Source organism: Rutilus rutilus, assembly GCF_951802725.1.
Source record: "Rutilus rutilus genome assembly, chromosome: 2".
Classification (NCBI taxonomy): domain Eukaryota; kingdom Metazoa; phylum Chordata; class Actinopteri; order Cypriniformes; family Leuciscidae; genus Rutilus; species Rutilus rutilus.
Genome location: NC_140210.1, coordinates 35,042,737 through 35,064,767, shown reverse-complemented (window position 1 = coordinate 35,064,767; position 22,031 = coordinate 35,042,737). Strand labels below are relative to the sequence as shown.

General features: G+C 39.6%; 1 protein-coding gene across 1 annotated transcript; it reads left to right on the top strand.

Moving 5' to 3' along the window:
- The first annotated feature begins 855 nt into the window (after positions 1-855).
- rtn4rl2a (reticulon 4 receptor-like 2 a) lies at positions 856-5,300 on the top strand. Its single transcript, XM_084397683.1, has 3 exons — positions 856-1,003; positions 1,730-1,956; positions 2,117-5,300. Exons 1-3 carry the CDS (start codon positions 949-951, stop codon positions 3,215-3,217), a joined length of 1,383 nt encoding a protein of 460 aa, XP_084253809.1. The 5' UTR covers positions 856-948; the 3' UTR covers positions 3,218-5,300.
- The last annotated feature ends 16,731 nt before the right edge of the window (positions 5,301-22,031 follow it).

Genomic DNA, 22,031 nt, shown 5'->3' with positions numbered 1-22,031 from the left:
TCAAATCAATATTTCATGTCCGTCTATTTGTTTATTTTGCGTCAGGGTCCTAATTACGTTGTCTGGGTTTATTCTGGAGTAATGAACATCTGGCCTTAGATTATCAGGACAGGAATATACAGGAATGCAAGAGCATAAGAAGCACTTTTCACATACTGTATATACTTTTAATGAATCTAATATATATTGGATATGGGCCAGACAGTGTTATAGCATAAGCCTATACATACATTGCAAAAAGCTTTGGAGTAAATAAGGTTCCATTGGCTTAAGACTCCAGGAAGCTGCCCATATTTTGACCAAATTTGGTATTGGTTTTAATTTCCTTTCAGCAGTAAATGCTAGGAATTGCTTTAGTCTCCCATTATTAAATCCCTTAACGATTATCTCAGTGTTAAAGCTTTATATTCTATATTTGAAGTCATGACTCTTATGTCTCCAGAGCATAAACAATGCGTTTGTTTCATTAATAATGCGGAGGACAACATAATCCAAAGAGACGCAGATGCAAAGCCAAGAAACGAGCTGTGTGCCTCTTTCATGTGCCTCGTGCGCTCCTCCTCGCATGCTCGTCGTTCAGTCATTACCGGGCACCGTGCCTGCGCTCCCCCGCCCTTTCCAAACTACGTCTCCACAATCGTAACTCTGAGCTAAGACGTCGAACTTCCCTCGGTCCAAACTGGTGCGCGAGAGCCCTCCCCTCCTCGCTCCGTCCCGCCTTTTCCGTTTGCCACCCTCGCTTGGGCTTGACCCGACTAGTGACGTACTAGAGATTCCGTGGTGCCCACAGCCGTAGGCGCGCGCTGTGCTCGGGTATAAAATGGGCCCAGGACCCATCATTCGGCACTCTCTCAGTCGCTCCGACTCGGGAACCAGAGCATCAGCGGAGATAGCAGGGAATCAGTGGCTAAACTCCTCAGGCTAACTCGCTCTCGGCTTTGGTTCGAAATGGAAACATCAACTTTTACGCGGAGCCAACGCTCCTTTGCGCACAACTTTAAGAGTGAGTTTCTGCTTCTTCAATTTTCATCTTTAGTCTGAATGTGCTTTTTAAATGCTTAACTTTCTTAACTGTTCTAATGGAAATGAATGCATTTTAAATAATTCTAGCATTTAGAATATGACCAAATTGGCGGTTGGAAATGTGCTAGGCTTTACGCAGGGAAAAGCCTTTTTCTCTGGTGCTTCGCTGTTTTGCATTAATGTTTTAGTGCTTTATATTAATATTTTATTTGTACGAAGTGTACGCATGTATTAAAAAGTTAAATGTTTTCTGAACTTGGAAATAAATGTAGATGGAGAGAATAATGTTTGGAGTAACTGGATGTAAAAAAAAAATTTTTTAAAATTGTTGCATTAGATTTGTAAGTGACGATCTGCAGTGATAATTTAAAATTAAAACGTGAAAATTAACTTTAAATTTAGGAGTTGAAACTTATAGTACCTTGTAGTAATGAGATAAATGATTTTCACAACTTGGAAAGGAATGGATGGAAACAAATACGTTGTTATAATGAAGAAAACGTTTTAGTTTATCTGTAGAAAATTCGTTTTGAGAATCGTGAATTTTGAACATTTTTCAAAAATCAGTAGTCATTGTTATCTTTTGTATTTTATTTTCATGTATATAAAATGAGACTTACGGACCAGGAGAGCTCCCTTCTAGGCAGGAAACATGCGATGCGCTAATGAGACTTTGTGATGTGACGCGCTCCTCTCTTTCCATCAGGCGCGCTCTCGCTCTGGCTGGTTGTCTGGCTGGTCGTGGTAAAACCCGTGCCTGCGCTGAACTGCCCTCACCGGTGTGTGTGTTACCCGACCCCCATGACTGTGAGCTGCCAGGCGCAGAACTTCACCATTGTGCCCCACGGCATGCCCTTCGAATCCCAGCGCGTATTTCTGCAGAACAACCGCATCACTGAACTGAGAGTGGGGTCTTTTGCTTTTGGCACACAGGTAAGGAAGTGTATACATATAATATCCATTTGAAAGATATCAGTCCTTTGGTTGTGTAATTTACTAATTTTGTATTCCTTCTCAACATCTTCACCTCATTACCTTTTCCTCCCTCTACCCTTTTCCTTTCCTTTCTGTCCATCAATTCATCACATACCAGGTTTTGTGGCTCTTCTCCAACAACATCACCTGGATTGAGGCTGGTGCATTCAGCGAGCTGCGTGATCTGGAGGAGCTCGATCTGGGCGACAACCCTCACCTGCACCGCCTTGAGGGTGGAGCTTTCCGTGGCCTGGAGAAGCTTCAGAGCCTCCACATGCACCGCTGCCGGCTAGCCGCCCTTCCCCATGACATCTTCCACAAGCTCTACAGCCTGCAGTTCCTCTACCTGCAGGAAAACCAGCTCCACTTCATCCAGGACGATCTCTTCGCCGACTTGATCAACCTCAGCCAGCTCTTCCTGCATGGCAACCGCATCCGCACTCTGTCCGAGAATGTGTTCCATGGCCTGGTCAACCTCGATCGCCTGCTGCTGCATGACAACAGAATCCGTCAGGTCAATCGTCGCGCTTTCCGCGACCTGGGCCGGCTGACCATGCTCTTTCTCTTCAACAACTCCCTGGCAGAGCTGCCCGGTCAGGCCATGCGTGACATCTCCTCCATTGAGTTCTTGCGGCTGAACAACAACCCCTGGGCATGCGGCTGCGAGGCTCGTCCCCTGTGGGAGTTCTTCAGAAGTGCCCGTCTGTCCAGCTCAGAGGTTCTGTGCGCTTCCCCAGCTCCTCGTCGTGGACAGGACCTGCGCTTCCTGAGGGAGATGGACTTCGCTCTGTGCCCACTTCCCGACCCCGGCTCCCTCGCTGGCTCCACCACCACCACCTTCAGCACCAAGACTCGCTGGTGGTTCTCCAAGAACAAGCCCGTCAGCACTTCCAAGGGTATCTATGAGAAAACCTCAGAGACCAGGGCGTACCCCTTAAATGGAGGAAAATCCCAACATCCCTCTATCACATCTACATCCACAAAGTATGAGCTTGGGGAGGAAGAGGCTCTGCTTCCCAAGCTTGACCCAGAAGAGTATTGGGCCAACTACGGCAATGAAGATGCGGGTATCACCTCCCTGCGCTGCTTCGAGCTTGAGTGCCCTCCCGAATTTGACTCTCTGCCACCATCTTCCTCTTCTTCTCGCTCCTCATCTTCTGTTCTCTTGCTACTCTCCATGTCTGTCTTGACTGTCTGCATCCATCTTCTGTTTGGCTGAATATGTCAGAAGAACCCTCTTCCCCTTAATTTTTTCTCCTCTCTGGAGGAGGGAAAACCGTTTGCTCGATTTAACTATTCAATGCCTTGATTCCTGTTTACCATCAACCTCACCTGTATCTTTGTTCTGTTCAGTTTGAGCCTCTAGTTCCTGGTATCTAGAGGGCACTACACTGATTTAGGATACAGTGGGTAAGCAGGGAACGTTGGGCAGTACAGGGCCTTAATGGAAAGTAATGAAAGCTGTTCACAGGGCTTGGCTAGTTAAGCAGATACTCGGTCCTTCTTTTTTGAGGACAAGTGTATTCTAAGCCATTTCTGTCACAGTCAGTGCAGACAGAGTATAGAAATTTCCATCTTATGTTTACGTACAATATTTGTATGCTTTTAGACTTTTCAGCCACTCTAAGTGCTTCTATGATAGTTGTAATTATAGCTTGTGATGTCACTGTGACACCCTCTTTCCAACAAGGCTATAGCTCAATTTTTTTCAGTAGTTACTGGTAACAATAGCATAATGAGCAAATCTTTTTATTCCCCTTGGGAGTGATCGAATGTAATATTTCCTCTATTATAACAGATGGGTCTCAAAACCATCCAGGGCTCGAAAAGCACAAAGGAACGGCGTGCAGCAACAAAGCAAGATAGACAAAGCATACTGAAGTGAGGAGTTTGAAAGTCTTACAATACAGCTAAATCAAGATAAGACACACAATGAGAGAGAGAGAGAAAGCACGCGCAAGAGAAAGAGAGACAGAGAGTACACGCAAGAGAAGGCGAAAGATTTCATTACATCACCATCTAGCTATGACAGCAATTATCACTTGTGTAAATATGACATCTTGGCAGAGGGAGCTGTAAATAGCGCTATGAAAGGCCTTATGTTTGTCACTGTTCTGAATGGCCAAGAATGCCACTGTGAGTAATGTCTGTGATATTATTTCAATGGTCAGTGAATGGAAAGATCAATGGCACAAGAGTGTGCGAATGCTGTTGTTTTTATGTTTTTTATTTCTGTCAAAATACTGTTAACATGTTATGTTATTACTGTGAAATACACAACCTACATTGTTCCAAGACTTTTGTTCTTGTATTCTTCTGTTCAAATTCAAGTTTAACTGATTTTATCTGGATAGCAGCAAATTCCATCCTTTCTCATTTAAAGTACTGATTTAAAATCAAACCAGTCAATCAACAGCTTGCAGCTAGTCAAAAAAGAATAGGCAAAATGCTAAAACTAAGACTGAATTCCAAGGCAAGGCAATATATTGAGGACACAGTGGAAAGACGTGTTTTTTTAATAGTGAATTGACTACTTAGGGCAAAGCCAATTGGAATATCAGTAAAATGTGCTTACTGACAGATTGGTCGACATTCAGAATTATGTCTACCATTGGTCACTGTTGTGATGAGAGCAGGTGCAAATACAGACTGTTTGGGCTGATCTTTGTGGGCATGCTGAAGACAATGGCTTTCTTTGCTGGTCCTTGCCTATTCCCTTTTCCTCCTCTTTCGAACTGCTATAAAGAATCGAAAGGCTTAAGGGAAAACAAACAGAGAGAGCAAGGACAAGAGGACAGAGAAAAGGAAAAGGAAAAGGAGAGAAAAAGAAAAAGCACAGAGAGCAGGGGTGGTTGTGGGCGGTAGAGGCGAAGAGATAGATGAAAAAGGATGGACATGCTGATAAAGAAGGAGAAATGCAATCTAAAGTTAATAAATAGGTAAAGATCGGAAAGATTCTTTTTGGTCAACTGTTAATTCTAGCAATATCCTGTTTTGTGTTTACCCTGAGACAGTAGAGAAGCAGATAATACTGCTTTTTTTTTGTCCCACAGATGTTTCCATGACAAATGTATGTCTTATAATTGTTTTTATGACGTGTGAATGTATATCTCAGCTGGACGGGTAAGGTCAAACTGCCTTGAGGTGCTCTCGAGCGACCATGTTTGTGAGGTCGCTCATAGATGACCAAAGCATTAGTTATACCTTTGTACCCAGAATGTATGCATTTGAATGTAAGAATGTGAAAAAAATGAGCTGCTGAATCTTTTCACTAGAACACAAATTGACGGAAAGCATGACAAATAAATGAATGCTTATCTGTGGATACGAAACATCTTTGGTGTGGGCGTACTTTCTTTATATCTTCATCCAACGGCTACGACTCTACAGTACAATCTCACATGTGCCTTCTCTCCCTCGCATCTTTCAGTCTGACCTTCCTTGACACATACAGACAGACAGACAAATAGACAGACACACTGGTGCACACACATCTACTCTTCACTGCTTGAGTAAAGTTCTTTGAAGGCAACATCATTCACTATAACATGCAGTTACCATGCAACGCACTGTCCACCATTCAGAGCTTCAATTCATTTCAGAGTTGCAGAGTATGCAAGACATGTGCACACTGGCCTATGCAAGTAAATGCACCCCTTAAACTGACAAAAAGACGCAAAAGGATGATGTTATTGGAAAAGGTATTCACAAAGCACTCCAGCTGTGCTATTGAATTGATTTTTTTTGTCAAAGAAGACTTCAGAAAGCCTTTCTTTCTCTTTCTTTCTTCTTTCTTCCTAAAGCTTTACTGTCTTTAGCAGATGGGTCTCACTGAAAGAGCAGCAAGATGTAGAAAGCTTGCTTCAGTCTCCCACCATGTGCAAAGGCAGGCTGTGCTTAACACAAATGTGAACGCACACACACACAATCCCGGTGAGAGGCTCAAGTGCTTTTTCTCTCAATTCCACATAAATGTCCATAAAAACTACTGCCAGCAGGCTGTTTCATTTTCCATCCAATGCTTAATCTTCAGCCTGTTTGCGTTACATCTAGTACTGATTGCAGATTAAATATGTCAGTGTCATATGAATTATGCTTTTGTAGACTCTGCCAGACTATGATTACTATATTCAACTAGTCAATCATCAGTCAATTGAGTAAACTGTTTATGGCCAATTATGATACATGAGGCTATTTTTTGAATCAGGCCTTTGAATGCGAGACATCTGAATCTCGATGCCCCATTGGACGGAGTACAGTTGCGCAAATTGTCCCTTCACCATCCCACCCACCATCTGCATTCACATTGGCTGTCGGCCACGCTACTTAACAATGAGACACAATGAGTTGGCTAGCAATGGAGGGGTGGCGACCACGTCATATCACTGAATATTAGTTCAAGAATGAGTCATTGCATCGTATGGATGGGGGATATGTGTGAGGAAAACAGAAAAGGGAGGGGCAACAACTTATTTTGTGTTTGTACGTGTGTGTGTTTGTGTGCAAGTGAGTTTACCGGAAGTTGCTCATCACAATGAGTGTTTGGAGGTGTTGATAATCGCCCCCATGAGAAAGAAATGTCAAAGAAATAAAGTTCCTGCATGGTACGTAGCGACATTTACAAACAGATGGTTTTAGTGTGTTGTTCAGTTCATTTATGCAGAGAGGTGCACACTTTTGCAGAGCTGAAATCGCCTTTTCTCTCTAACAAACATGATTACAAACTTATCACACATTTCTCATTTCTAGCTGCTGCTGGGATTTCATTCAGTATAAATTATCAATAATTTTAATACATTCCCACATCTCTGTCTAGCATGCAGTTCAGCACAGCTCAAAGCTCTCTTTCTTTATTACACATTCTGTTTTTTCACACTCTTTCTTCTTTTGGTCTTTCCGCTCTGTATCTCATCATCAGCTCCTCTCTCACCAACATTTTCCAATTCACTCCCTCTGCTTCCTTACTTTTTCCAGCTCTTCTTGACAAGATTGCACGTCACCTTTATTTTCACATCACCTTGACACTCCCCTCTTTTCTCCGTCTTTTAGATTTAATTACAGGTGTTCAGAGACAGGTGCTTTGTTAAACAATGAACCCAAGTATGGATTTGTAATTAATGCCCAGCATTTAATGATGTTCTCATTACCATTAAGAATATCTGTTGAGTGATGAAAATAAAGAGTGGAGAGGGTGCGTCAACTCCCATTTATCCCTTAAACACATTGACAGGTTTTCATCTTGTATATTTTGATGTGCCTTCAAAGTATAAGCACCGTCAAACTCATATTCCTCTGCGTAAATGGATGAAAGAGACAGTGGATGACGTTTAAATTTGAAAGGGTACCAAAAGGAGAGAGAAAGACAGACTGCAAGAGACATCAGCAGGGCTGAAATAGTGTGTGAAGCGGTGAATAAAATGCAGGGAGGAGTGAGAGGAGATGTGAGATATTTGAGTCACATTCTTGGCAGATTCCGGCGCCACAGACATTTGGAGAGTTTATGAATTGCGTATGCAAAGTTGCACACTTGCGCGGGTGCACACATACACAATCATTTAGCTCTAATCACACTTTCGCAGAGCGCTGCACTCTGCCTGCAGTGAGGCAGACGGTTTTCAAATGGAGTGCGTCATCGTTCTCATAACTGGACCGTGGAGGGTTCACGTGCCTCCACTGCCTGCATATCAATCTCACACACAAACCTGCAACTTAACTGTCTGACGATACTGCTTTCATGTGAAACTTAAAGCAAAGACCTTAATCCTAAACACTCACATTCACTGCATCCATATAAGTCTGATTAAAGCTGTCAGTGTGTGTGTGTGGCTCTTTTTCAAAACCTAATGGGCTGCCTTCTAAGGCAACACAACCCAATCTCAAGGGAAAACAACTATTTTATGAGGTGCCAATTTAATATGATTTCATACAATGTGACCCCAACCAACCCCTAAACATAACTACATGGGGAACTTCATGGAACTTATAGTGACCTACTTAGAATGCTTTGCATAGGAAGCAACTATCCATAATACACAAATAGTGTTCAACACATGAGACGACTTGGGTGTTAGCATATTGCTATGCATACTTTTAAATTATATATAGTATTCAATAAAGAACTTGCTTCTCCACTGAAGTGCATCATAACAGAAGTGTAGTTGTGTAGTATAAATTCACGGACGTGAAATGTGAGGAATGTTCAGTGTTGAACATGCATTACAATATGCATTACAATATGCATTACAATATTGCGTTACTCCCTAAAAAGTTACTAATTGCGTTACTTTTTCTCACCTGGGCTGGGCTTGCTTGTTTGTTTTTTTACTAACAAAAAAAAAAAAAAAGTTATATTTTTGGCAAATGTAAAGGCCCTTTCACACCAAAATTGAGATGAATAAGCCTCAGGCTGAAAGAAATGCAAATTCACACCTGTACAGTAGAGGGCACAGTTAAAAAAAACATTCAGCTGTTTAGCCATTGTGGATTGAAGAAGAATAGGATGCAGGAGAAGAAAATTCAACACTTACTTCAGCAATATATATATATATATATATTTATTTTTTTTAAACACAAATGTGATGTTTATCTAAAGTCATTTTTGCTTATTAGTATGGTTGAAATGGATCATCGAAGGTCAGAAGCAGAAAAAAAAATAGATTAAATAAATAAAGTATATTTGTGTAATTTAATATATTTAATTATTGCAGGGTTCTGTAATATTCTCTCTGAATATCACTGTTTTTAAAATTTTGAGTAATACTGAATCTGTTTTTTTTTTTTAGCAAGTGAGATGAGTAAATGCCTGCTGACTAGAACTACAATAACCATCATGTTTACACACAACACCTCTGCACTGACTTACGATTTCTCCCAACATGGGGACAGGAGAGCTGCCAGTCAATAAATGGAAAAACAAAGTATTTGAAAAATATTATTTGAAAAAGTAACTCAGATAGTTTGTTGTAAATTTAAAAGTAATGCATTACTTTACTAGTTAATTGAAAAAAGTAATCTGATTAAGTAACTCAAGTTACAACACTGGGCATGTTAATATGCATAACAAAAACCCTGCATTATTGGTCGGTGCAAAAGCAAGCCAATCAGCAGATCAATATGGTTAAGGTTAGGGTAAGTGTAAGAGGGGACTTTTGGTATTGGGGCCAAGAAATTTGTTATTTTCAGAAAATTGTATGTAATCGAAACTACAGTACATCCGCCATTGTGATACTATTGTGTTTTTTGACATATGACTTGACATCAAATGCAAAAATAATTGACTCCACTGAAGTACAATTTAACCATGATGAGCAACTTTCTTGGTATATAGGACTTGGGCGATTCTTCAACTATAACTTTAGGCTATGAGGACATTTAAAACATAAACTTAACACTTTTAACACTCGTAATAGTTCATTTAATTAGTCAAAATAACAACATCCAACACTGACAATTAATGCATCAAAAGAAATTATGTCATTTCCACCACATCCCAAATTATGTATTGTGTTTAACTGATTTCTGTTGTGGAAATGACAATGGTGGAAATGGCACTTTTAACATTTTTGGAATAAAATGCCAGACTACTTTGTTTTGCCAGGGCTAATCTCCTAACGAGCATCTTATGTATCCTAAATACAGAATATTTTGCACTTCTTGCATAATTTGAGCACAGCTCAATTGAAAATTACCTACAATAAAATATTCTCTATTTACCTTGACATTTCTTTTTTTTTCCTTTTTTTGCTCTACACTGCACTGTTGTCTCCTTGGCAACCATGTACACTAACTTAAAAAACAAAACAAAAAAAAACCTTTATTAGTAGCAAAATTATTGAAACCAAAGTTGAAGAAACGCTCACTCAGAATTTATAGTTCTTTGCCATTGTTCCAGTGTGACCTCTCCATAAAAAAGTATACTGTTCTTTGCATATTATGTATCAGGGAGATGCATATTTGGACACAAGGTGTGTATGTGAGTGTGTGTCTTTTTTGTGCGTGCACTGAAGATAGATTAAGAGTGATAGAAACGGCTGCAATGGCAACCTACGCGCTTTGCTCCAAGCGGGATTCGAATCAGCATGGGAGGCGGACACACTGACAAGGGCATTAAAGACCGCAACCCCTAGCATCAGTCGCTAGTGCGCCTCTTGAGTGAGGTTTAGGGGAGTGAGGTTTACTCGCACAGCTCTTACTAGGCCTCCATTACACAACTTCATCCTCTGGAACGATTGACTAATTTGGTTTTATGCATGTGAAGTTTTTGGGTAGCTGACATGACATGTCAAGTAGCGAGGTCTTATCATGCTTGAAATGTGAAATACAGGCTAAAATGGACGCAAAGGTGATGCATATAGCCAGCTGCCACAGAAGGTGAATACACACGTATTTCTGCAAAGCTAGATCAAGCACACTTGTTTGCATTAACTACCAAATCAGGATTCAAGATGGAACAGTGGAGATGAGATGCACACTTCATCTCTAAGCGTTCATACGGGATGTGCTCTTGCATTCAAAACAGCTAGATAGAGCAGACCACAGAGACAGACTACAGACATTTTTAAAAGCTGAACTATTTTTCACTTGACATGACATCTTATGACATGGCAGAAGACGCTAAAAAAAGGAAAATATCCTGAGATCCCGACTACTCACACACGGCACCTAAAAAACACACTCTGTTATATACAGCGGGGAGAACAAGTATTTGATACACTGCCGATTTTGCAGGTTTTCCCACTTACAAAGCATGTAGAAGTCTGTAATTTTAATCATACGTACTCTTCAACTGTGAGTGACGGAATCTAAAACAAAAATCTAGAAAATCACATTGTATGATTTTTAAGTAATTAATTTGTATTTTATTGCATGACGTAAGTATTTGATACATCAGAAAAGCAGAACTTAATATTTGGTACAGAAACTTTTGTTTGCAATTACAGAGATCATAAGTTTCCTGTAGTTCTTGACCAGGTTTGCACACACTGCAGCCGGGATTTTGGCCCACTCCTCCATACAGACCTTCTCCAGATCCTTCAGGTTTCGGGGCTGTCACTGGGCAATACGGCCTTTCAGCTCCCTCCAAGGATTTTCTATTGGGTTCAAGTCTGGAGACTGGCTAGGCCACTCCAGGACCTTGAGATGCTTCTTACACTCCTTATGCTGGGTACACACAAAAAGATTTTTTACATCTTATAAGATTTTCAAAATGTGATAAACCACAAGCTCCTATAGTGTGTGGTGTGCTGTCTTTGTCACATCATGGCACGAACTAACAGATTTTCAACCAGAGTCTCAACTGTGAACACAGGAAATCTCGCGAGACTTCAGAATAAGCATGGCGGATGATATGAAGGAAGAAATTGTGATGATAGTGTTTGGAATGATTTTCACAGAAAATTCACGTGAAAAAACCCATTGTACCCACCATTATATATAACCTTTTATACAGAAATATATTCATTCTTTATTGTCTTTATTCTTTATTGTCTCTTTAGAAAAAGTTATTTAATCCCTCTATAGAACCTCACTGAACTCTTAACACTCAGCTTCCTGCAAGTGTGTGTGTATGAGAATGACCGTGTCTTCCATCATCTCGCTTTCTGATAGGATATTGTTTTGTTTCACGTGATAATCTCCAGAACGTGCGCGCGTTTGTCCTCGGAGTTCCCCCCACACATCAGGATTTCTGATCGTAAATATTAAACATGTTGAATATTTACGATTCACGATCGGGGCGGCTCCGACGTTCTTCCGAGCAGGTTCGGACACTCTTAACACACCTCACACCAAGGGAAAATCTGATAAGATAATCTGTTGAACCATCAAGATAATCGGGACATAGCTAGGATTGTCGGAAGGGGAGAAATCGGCCCAAAATCAGCCCGATTATCTTTTGGTGTGTACCCAGCATTAGTTGCCCTGGCTGTGTGTTTGGGGTCGTTGTCATGCTGGAAGACCCAGCCACGACCCATCTTCAATGCTCTTACTGAGGGAAGGAGGTTGTTGGCCAAGATCTCGCGATACATGGCCCCATCCATCCTCCCCTCAATACGGTGTAGTCGTCCTGTCCCCTTTGCAGAAAAGCATCCCCAAAGAATTATGTTTCCACCTCCATGCATCCTTCTTCTTCCTCCAAACACGGCGAGTGGCGTTTAGACCAAAAAGCTTTATTTTTGTCTCATCAGACCACATGACCTTCTCCCATTCCTCCTCTGGATCATCAAGATGGTCATTGGCAAACTTGAGACGGGCCTGGACATGCGCTGGCTTGAGCAGAGGGACCTTGCGTGCGCTGCAGGATTTTAATCCATGACACCATAATGTGTTACTAATGGTTTTCTTTGAGACTGTGGTCCCAGCTCTCTTCAGGTCATTGACCAGGTCCTGCCGTGTAGTTCTGGGCTGATCCCTCACCTTCCTCATGATCATTGATGCCCCACGAGGTGAGATCTTGCATGGTGCCCCAGACCGAGGGAGACTGACCGTCATCTTGAACTTCTTACATTTTCTAATAATTGCGCCAACAGTTGTTGCCTTCTCACCAAGCTGCTTGCCCATCCCAGCCTTGAGCAGGTCTACAATTTTATTACTGATGTCCTTACACAGCTCTCTGGTCTTGGCCATTGTGGAGAGATTGGAGTCTGTTTGATTGAGCGTGTGGACAGGTGTCTTTTATACAGGTAACGAGTTCAAACAGGTGCAGTTAATACAGGTAATGAGTGGAGAACAGGAGGGCTTCTTAAAGAAAAACTAACAGGTCTGTGAGAGCCGGAATTCTTACTGGTTGGTAGGTGATCAAATACTTATGTCATACAATAAAATGCAAATTAATTATTAAAAAAATCATACAATGTGATTTTCTGGATTTTTGTTTTAGATTCCGTCTCTCGCAGTTGAAGAGTACCTATGGTAAAAATTACAGACCTCTACATGCTTTGTAAGTAGGAAAACCTGCAAAATCGGCAGTGTATCAAATATTTGTTCTCCCCATTGTACATATAAATTGTAAACCTAAATCTTAATGGGAAAAAAAGAATAAGAGGTGAATGCCCATGTTACTTCTCAAATTCATCACTGCATGCTACTGGAAGAGTACTAATAAGTCCCTGATATTTGGCATTGAATCTAACAGTCTAGTGCTGTTGTTCTTCTTAATAGCGGCATATTTCTTTCGCACTATATCAGGTGAGAAGAAAAGTATTGTGAGGAGAGTTTTAGTTTTGCTTCCCATCGACCCACACTACACTATTAATACATTTTCGCCAGACAGTTGATGACGAAACATATGAACAAATTAAGCGTCATCCATTTTTTCCTACTCCTGGCAATCCTTTGATTCCGCATCCAGAGTCATAATCAGTCAGACCCCGGCACCCACTAATACACTCATATGAATAGCATGAACATCCGCCCAGCTTCTTTTCTTTCTTATTGTGTTTTGAATACTCAGAGCTTTTTGTGATGAAGTTATAGTCACATACTCACTAATTTTGTGTGATATCCAAAGTTTGAGACATTTCAATGTTCAATATCATCTGCAGCAACCAACATCAGTGACTCACGTCACAGACAATAAAGACAAGTTTGTCTGCTGCCCTTGACATAATAAAAATATCACTATCCCTCTTTATTTGAATTTCTGTAATAATACTGCTTGCATCCTTACTATTATTAGAATATTCAAGGTAGTTTTAAATAAAAGTGATTTGTACTGCTTTGTAATGTTTCGCATTAAAGTATTTCTACGTTTTATGTGACAGACCAATAGATTTGCAAACATGAATCAGTTGTTGCAAGTGGACAAAAATCTATATTTAATTTGCACAGTGTTCTTTATTAAAGCTAGCACTGTTGTAACCTACCACTGCCCATAACCTTATAAACACTACTGTATCATATTTGATACAGAAAATATTTAGGGCCTCTAAATCATCAACATGATCAAAATACTGATGAAAAACCTGTTGTGCACAATCTTCTCTGCCTTCTGTCATCTGATAGTTTAGAGTAAAATACATTTATTATAATTTTCAGGTTGTGATATGTGGTAATTTTTGCTGTGAAATCTTTACTGATTTTTAAATGTAAACTTAAGAATAAGTTTTATATTGTTAGTAATATTTAAAGATAAATGATAGGCTTAGTTGATTATCCATACATCGTTTTTAGAAAAGTCATGTTAAAATGTGAGCATGAAATATGATACATCATACTTTTGAGGAATGTTTATTTGTACATCTCTCAATCATCAATGTAATGTATTGCATTATGTTTTGCCCCCCACAATAAAAACTGCAGAGCTTTTTTCATGAAACTAAACATTTAAATATCATCTTACTATATATTATTGGGAGATAGAGTGACAACTGATGCATTTTATGTAAGTAGTCTGCTATACTATAATAAAGGTCTTATTGATTTATATTACAAGCTATCAGAATTTCATCTTACTTTTTGGCCATAAAAATATCAGCAACTGCCCTAAATTGCATATTTTTAGCTTATGACCTCCATGTTCTCCTATATCATAGCATATACACCATAAAAACGCTTGTGTCAAATGTGATACTAACAAACAAAGATTTTTTTTCTTTTTTTTAAAGATTTTGATTAAAGGTTCAAAAAATAAATAAACTTTTCCATTTTAAAAAATATATTTCATATGTCAGGATTTACAGAATTAATACTATTTCTATTAAAAGAGCTTTTTAATAATCATATGTCTATGCCCATATTTATGTCTTCCTTCCTGCATTCATTATCAAGTCTTTTAAATTTTCTGTCCCTCATCTTTCACTGCACGCACACTGTCGCTCTCTGCATCATCTTGTCTACGTCCTCCCTGCTGCTGGTTTCGTCATTCTATTCTCTTGTTTAAATTCCTGCCTCTTCTCCTTCTACACCCTTTCTCATGTCTCCTCTTCAAACTCTTTCGCTCTTTGTTCCAATTCCCGCCTCAGCCTATTTTTGCTCTTGCTCGTCTCGGCAGTGCGTAGAAGGATCTCAGTGAGTCAAAAATAAACCAGGACAGATGCAGAGTTGTGCCCTGGGACACGTGCGGATCCTCTATCATCCCTCTCAAGATGGCCGACGATAATGAGTCATCCGCTGCCTCTCTAATCATCTGCCTGCCAGACTTTGCAATCTTAAAAAAAAAACTAAAAAACTTCTAGATCGATAGATAATGTCGATGGGGCCGTCATGTGATGGTTTTTGTAAAGCATATACATTTAACCAGAAAATTATATTAAACACCCAATTGTTTGAGGCAGGAGATGGAGACACCTGGAATGTACTGCATTTTACTTTAAGGACATTGAATCCTTTTGCTTCAGCATCTGATGCTGACCATTTGTAGTTTGCGTGGGCTTCCGATGCCCTCAAGAGGTAAAAGTTTGCAACAGAGTTATCCAATGACCCAGATTTGCCTCTGCTGCTCAGTATGGTTTTTATTAATAATAATTAATCTGTTGATTAGGTCTATGGGAATGCTTTGTCTGTTTATAATCTGTCTTTTCATTTCATAACCGAGAATTGTGTTGCCTATATGTACTAAAGTGATTTAAAACAACAACAACTATAATGACTAAATAAAAATACTCAAATTTTAATGGCATATAAAAGTTTTAGCAGATGTGTATAAACTCATATTTGTACAGATCATCAGTGTCAGTGATGGTTTTATCAATAAAAGCTTTTTTTTAAATGTTTCGGATTAATTGTTAAAGTGCCCCTATTATGTATGTTTGAAAATGACCTTTCATGTAGTGTGTAACATAGCTCTAAGTAAATGAAAACATCCAGCAAAGTTTTAAATCTGAAAGTGCACCGTATTTAAAGTTATTGTCTTTCAAAAGTAAGAGTCGACTCTGAGTCAATCGTTTTTCAAACGAGTCATAATCCGTTTCGTTGTGACGTCAAGACGAAACATTATTGCCCGCCCACTTATTGTGCGCGCAGAGACCAGGGAAAACTGGAATCTCAAACCAACAGCTGATTCCTGTGGATGCTGGCAGATGGTGCTGGTGGTGCTCTATAAGGTGAAAGTAAAGCCAGTTTTTTTTTCACTGCCCAAGGACGAGCATGTGAAGAATCAGTGGTTAAAATTCATCTTTACCACGATACCACAGCAGTATAATCCTAAACTTTTGCTGTGTTCCCTTCATTTTACTGAAGACTGCTTCTCAAATCTCAGAGTTCAATACAGGATTCGCAAACCGCTTGCTCTTGAAAGATGGTGTTCAAAATACTTAGTTTTGAGTTTTAGATTGTGTAGGTCTCCTGCTAACTGGCTAACTCACATTATTACTGTCTTACTGTAATACTTCTGCTAATCAGTTGTGGGCCACTATTACCTAAAACTGTGTCTATTAATGCAGATTGTCTGTCGTTCTCACTACTTTGAGGAAATATTTGTTTTACCAACGTTTATGTTACATCAGATCATTCACTCTAGAGCTCGGCTAATGTATACATTGCATACATGCACTGTTATTGATACAGTTTCCACGTGTTCACCACAATATATTAGAAAAATACTCAGTAAATAAACTAGTACTAGTAAAATAATCGGTTTGTTGATGGACATGCACTTGTTAATGCTGATGGTGAGGAATTACAGTTGCAACATCTCATATAATGTACCTCAAACTGAGTAGTGCATCACTGAAACGTCCTGCTAGAGTCATCCTTGGGATGGAGGTTCGGGTTAAATAACTAGTTCTTACAATGTTTCATCATTGGACTCGCGCTTGCATTGATATGGTACATTTGTAAAATCAACGTCATTGTTCGTTACTGTGTTTAGTTTACGGTGTAGGAAGCCTCAGGACAAGCAGAGCTGATGTTGTTATGACAATGGGCGGTTTTGTTTTCGCCGCGCTGTACACGGTAGGCCAATCACAACAGACTGAGCCGTCTGGCCAATCAGAGCAGAGTATATCGCGGAAAGGAGGGATTTAGAGAGACTGATTCAGTTGACGAGTCGTTTGAGAGTCATTGAAAATGTGATGATGTGCAAATGTATATTATGAGGAAATTAAGCAGTTTTTTTACCTTTGATGCATGTAAACATGTTGTAGGAGACTCCACAACAACATTAGGAAACTTTAAAATAGCATAATAGGGGCCCTTTAAGTTGCTTTTTTATTACTGGATATTGTGATGACGTACTGCATTAAATCCAATACGTAGTGGACGCATGCTTTTTTATTCCCCAAACAGTCTATTCTAAAATTCATTAGAATTTTCCATTCAATCACAGTGCTGATTGCCTACATAATGCTACAACAGAAACTAAGCCCTAAACCTATAACCTAACCTTAAATTGGTTTGGGGGAATAACACATCCAATCCGTATTGGAATTAATGCAGTACTCTCAGAAAAGATGTGTAATAATTGTACCTTAAAGGGATAGTTCACCCAAAAATGAAAATTCTGTCATCATTTACTCACCCTCAAGTTGTTCCAAACCTGTATGAGTTTCTTTCCTCAGTTAAACACAAAAGAAGATATTTTTAATGAGATTGGTAACTAAACAGTTTCTGGTCCCCATTGACTTCCATAGTAGAAAAAAAATATACTATGGAAGTCAATGGGGTCCATCAACTGCTTGGTTTCCTGACATTCATCAGATTATCTTCTTTTGTGTTCAACAGAAGAAAGAAATTCATACAGGTTTGGAACAACTTGAGGGTGAGTAAATGATGACAGAATTTTCATTTTTGGGTGAACTATCCCTTTAAGGAGGAAAACAGCTTAAACAACCCTTAAAAGGCCATCTTTGTACCTTTTTTACCCCTAAATATTAGTACCTGAGAGTAGCAATACATACCTTAACCTTTTAGGACTAAATAAGGTAAAAACAAATATGCCCCTTTAAGGGTACTGCCCCAGTGACAAGCTGTTGTACCCGTAAAGGTAACATTTTTAGAAAAAAAAATTCTGAGAGTGTATGCAATACAGGCTACAGCGACATCTTGAAATACTGGGCTGCTTCAATATTAACCAACTGCAGAACCGCAGAACCATACGCCACAGCAGTGTGAGGATGACAGCGCCAGCCTAACAGTCTGATGCCGGAAGTGGGCGGGGTAAAAGCATCTAAGGGGTGGAGATGGGTAGGTTTAGGGGTGGGTTTAGGGATCAGGGGGTGGAGATGGGTAGGTTTAGGGGTGGGTTTAGGGGTCAGGGGGTGGAGATGGGTAGGTTTAGGTATGGTATATGTAAGGTGGATATGTATGGTATGCGGTTCCGGCATCAGACTATTAGGCTGGCACTGTCGTCCTCACACTGCTATGACATATGGTTCTGCGGTTCTGCAGTCAGACCTATCTCGGCTGCTTTTTTCTGCCCACAAATCTGTGATATACCTTCCCACAAAATGAGATACAAATTCTGGACACCAGAGGGCAGCATTGTTCAAATATCATCAAAGTATTTATACTGCATTTGAACACAGTGCAAAGTAAAAAATAATTATATTTAAACAAAGCATATAGTAAGAAATAAATGTCTGAAATAATCAGCTGATCTTGTAGATTAAACGTAAAGAACAGAACTGATCATTTTGATAACTGTAACACTGCATGGTTTTAGCTTTAGGTTCATAGCAAATGCATTGATTAATCATCAATGCATTGAACACGGAATTACATGGCTTGTTATGCAAGAAGCAAAGAACACAAATAAGGAATGAAAAAGTATCATTCAGATGTAACTGCTTAAATTTCACTTCTGTAATATTGTGCCAAAGTCATGGCTTCGTGAACAAGGGAATGCATGAACTGATAAACTGTGTGCCCTGAATGTAGTGTAAGTTGCTTTGGATGAATACACTAACGCAAATTCATAGTGCTGTATGATTCAACAACAGCCTATTTAGTTTTTTAGAGTGTTCTGACATACTACATTAATTATAATTTTTTTGTGATAAATAATAGTTTAATTAAAATGTTATCATCATTTACTCACCCTTGTGTGGTTCCTACCCAGTAAGTGGTTTTGTCTGTGGAACACAAAGGGAGACATTTTTTACCACAGTTGTCATGCTTCAAAAAGGAACAAATAAAGGAACACTCCACCGTTTTTTCATATTAAACAATGTTATTCCCTTAACTAAGACGAGTTGATACATACCTCTCTCGTCTCAGTGCGTGCACTTAATCGATAAATATAATGTATGGCGGAATAGCACTTGGGAGCACTTCGACTCGGCGCAGTAATATCATCACTCCTGAAAAATCCTCTCCCCCTCTCCCTCTCACTTCTGTCATTAGAACCAACGTGACTTTTTTAAGTGCTCCCAAGTGCTATTCCGCCATACATTATAGTTATCCTTTTTAGGGAAAACGTGGAGGTGTTTGGTCGCTTCTAGCTTCATCTCTGTTTGGACCCTAATGAATGAACTGGGAACATGAACTAAGTGCTATCAAAGTGTCGCCGCGCGCCAGAGCGATTGAGTGCACGCACTGAGACGAGAGAGGTATGTATCAACTCGTCTTAGTTAAGGGAATAACATAGTTTAATATGAAAAAACGGTGGAGTGTTCCTTTAAAGTCATCTGATGTCAAATAGTAGCTTTGCATGGGAAACAGACCAAAAGTTCACTTCAAATCATTCATATATCCTCCACAGCTATATAATTGTATTCTTCATTCTGCAATGGCAACAAAGAGTGAGATTTTAAGTGTTTTCTCAAGTAATAAAACTTAATATTAAACTTCATATATAGTTGTGATTAGGGTTGCAAAGGGGCGGAAAATTTCCGGTAAATTTCCGGAAAGTTTCCGGTAAATTTCCATGGGAAGTTAAGCTGGGGAATTTTGGAAATATTCATTACCACGGCAACCGCTCGCACGTCCACTCTGAAAGTAACTGTACACATAAGAGACGGATAGATACATTATTTAAGGTTATTTCTATTCGTTAGAATATTGATATATGAACTTGTTGTCAAGTAAGCCCCGTTGCGAGCATGTGCGTCTCTCTAAACTTTCAGTGTGCTGCACTGCTCTAGTTGACTTCTGCACCTTCCCACCCGAAAATATCACATTAATTTTGAAAACGTAATTCCTTTTGTGGATCCTCTTGGTCATTCTTAATGTTTCTTTGACAAATATCAGTGTCTCAGTCTCACGCACGCTGCACGTGAGTTAACCACGCCTACTTATTTACATGTCGCGCTATACACGGAATAAAAAAATCTGTTACGGTTGACATTTTCTTCCACGGTAACAATATATATCGTCATATCGCCCAGCCCTACTTATGTGGTAAATAAAGTTATGCTAGCTTATTTAGCATCTAACTTATCAGCTTGCTATCTACTAGATGAATACATTTGTATGTGATATTTGCAATTTAAACATTTAATAAATATATTTCCCCATAATATCATCAAAACTTATTTCACTTTGTTTAGTCCACAGGCTCAAACGTGTGCCTTCAATAGTCTTGTGCTTTGGGCTTCTGTACATGTGATGGAGGCATGCACAGTGCCAGTAGGGGGTGTGGTCTCAATAGCCATGCAGTAAGCAGTGTGCTGTGTGAATGTGATTGAGGAATGGCATGGATATTCAAGTGTATTTGAATGGCATCTGTTTGTTTTAGTCAAGATTATGCTAAAATATACTTTCCTCAACTATATTTAAGTTCCCTATGAAGAGCCAACCCTCAACTTTGAAAATTCCCAGTTTATTCCCGTTTATTCCCATAAATTCCTGTTAATTCCCTTAAATTCCCATTAATTCCCATGGAAAGTTTCCATCTTTGAAAATTCCCAGAATTTTGCAACCCTAGTTGTGATCAAAATTATTCAAACCCCATTCCAAAAAAGTCGTTTGCAATGAACAAATCAAACAAAAGTAATTGGAATAGTTCACAACAAATGGTTTCCCCAAATTCAGCTGACAATGCAACTTTTTATGACTCCTGCGGTCTCAAAATTATTCAACCCCTTCATGGCAAGCATCTTTAATACTTTATTGAACACCCTTTTTCTGTTATGACCTGCTGCAAATGAGATGTATAACCAGACACCAGCTTCTGGCAGCATTTCTTAGGAATCTTAGCCCATTCCTCATGAGCAATGGCCCCCAGTTCAGTAATATTCTTGGGTTTGTGTTCTGCAACCAACTTCTTTAAATCCCACCAGAGATTTTCTATGGGGTTCAAGTCAGGTGACTGTGATCATGGCCACTGTAAAATCTTCCAGGACTACTTCTGCAACCAAGCCTTGGTGGAATTTGAGGTATGCTTGGGATTATATTCTGACACCCAAGCCTCAGCTTCATCACCGATGGCATGAAGTTTTCTCCTAGGATTTCCTGATATGCAAAAATGAATCAATCTGGCCTTCTACACTCTGCAGGTTTCCAGTGACAGAAGATGCAAAGCAGCCCCAGAGCATCACCGAGCCACCATGCTTAACTATAGGTGTTCTTTTTCAGCACATGCTTCATTCTTCTTCCTCCAGACATACCGCTGATCCATAGAGCCGAAAAGTTCCAGTTTAGTTTCATCGCTCCACAGAACAGAATCCCCAAACTGCTGTGGCTTATTTATATTATTTATTCCTTTAACTTTGAACTTGCGAACTATGCTTCCAATGGTGTCTTTAGGAACATTTAGTGCCTTCGCTATCTTTTTGTATCCTGTTCCTTGTTTGTGAACAAGCCTTTTTGGACCATTCTTTTGACTTGAGCCATATTTATGAGCCGTATTTCTAACATGCAGTCAAACATGACACTCAACAAACCTAGCCAGTTTAGATATTTCATGTGTTGTAGCTCAAGTAATGCAACTGATGATGCCCTTGATTAGTTGCATCAAGTGTTCTTGAGACAACAACTGTTTTGCAGATGAGTGCTAATGTGAGGGATTCTGTTCTGGGGGTTGAATGATTTTGAGACTGCAGAAGTTATTAAAAGTTGAATTTTCAGTTGAATTTAGGGAAACCACTTAAAACATTTGTTGTGTTGAGCTATTTCAATTACTTTTGTTTGATTTGTTCATTGCAAACAGCTGAAAGTCT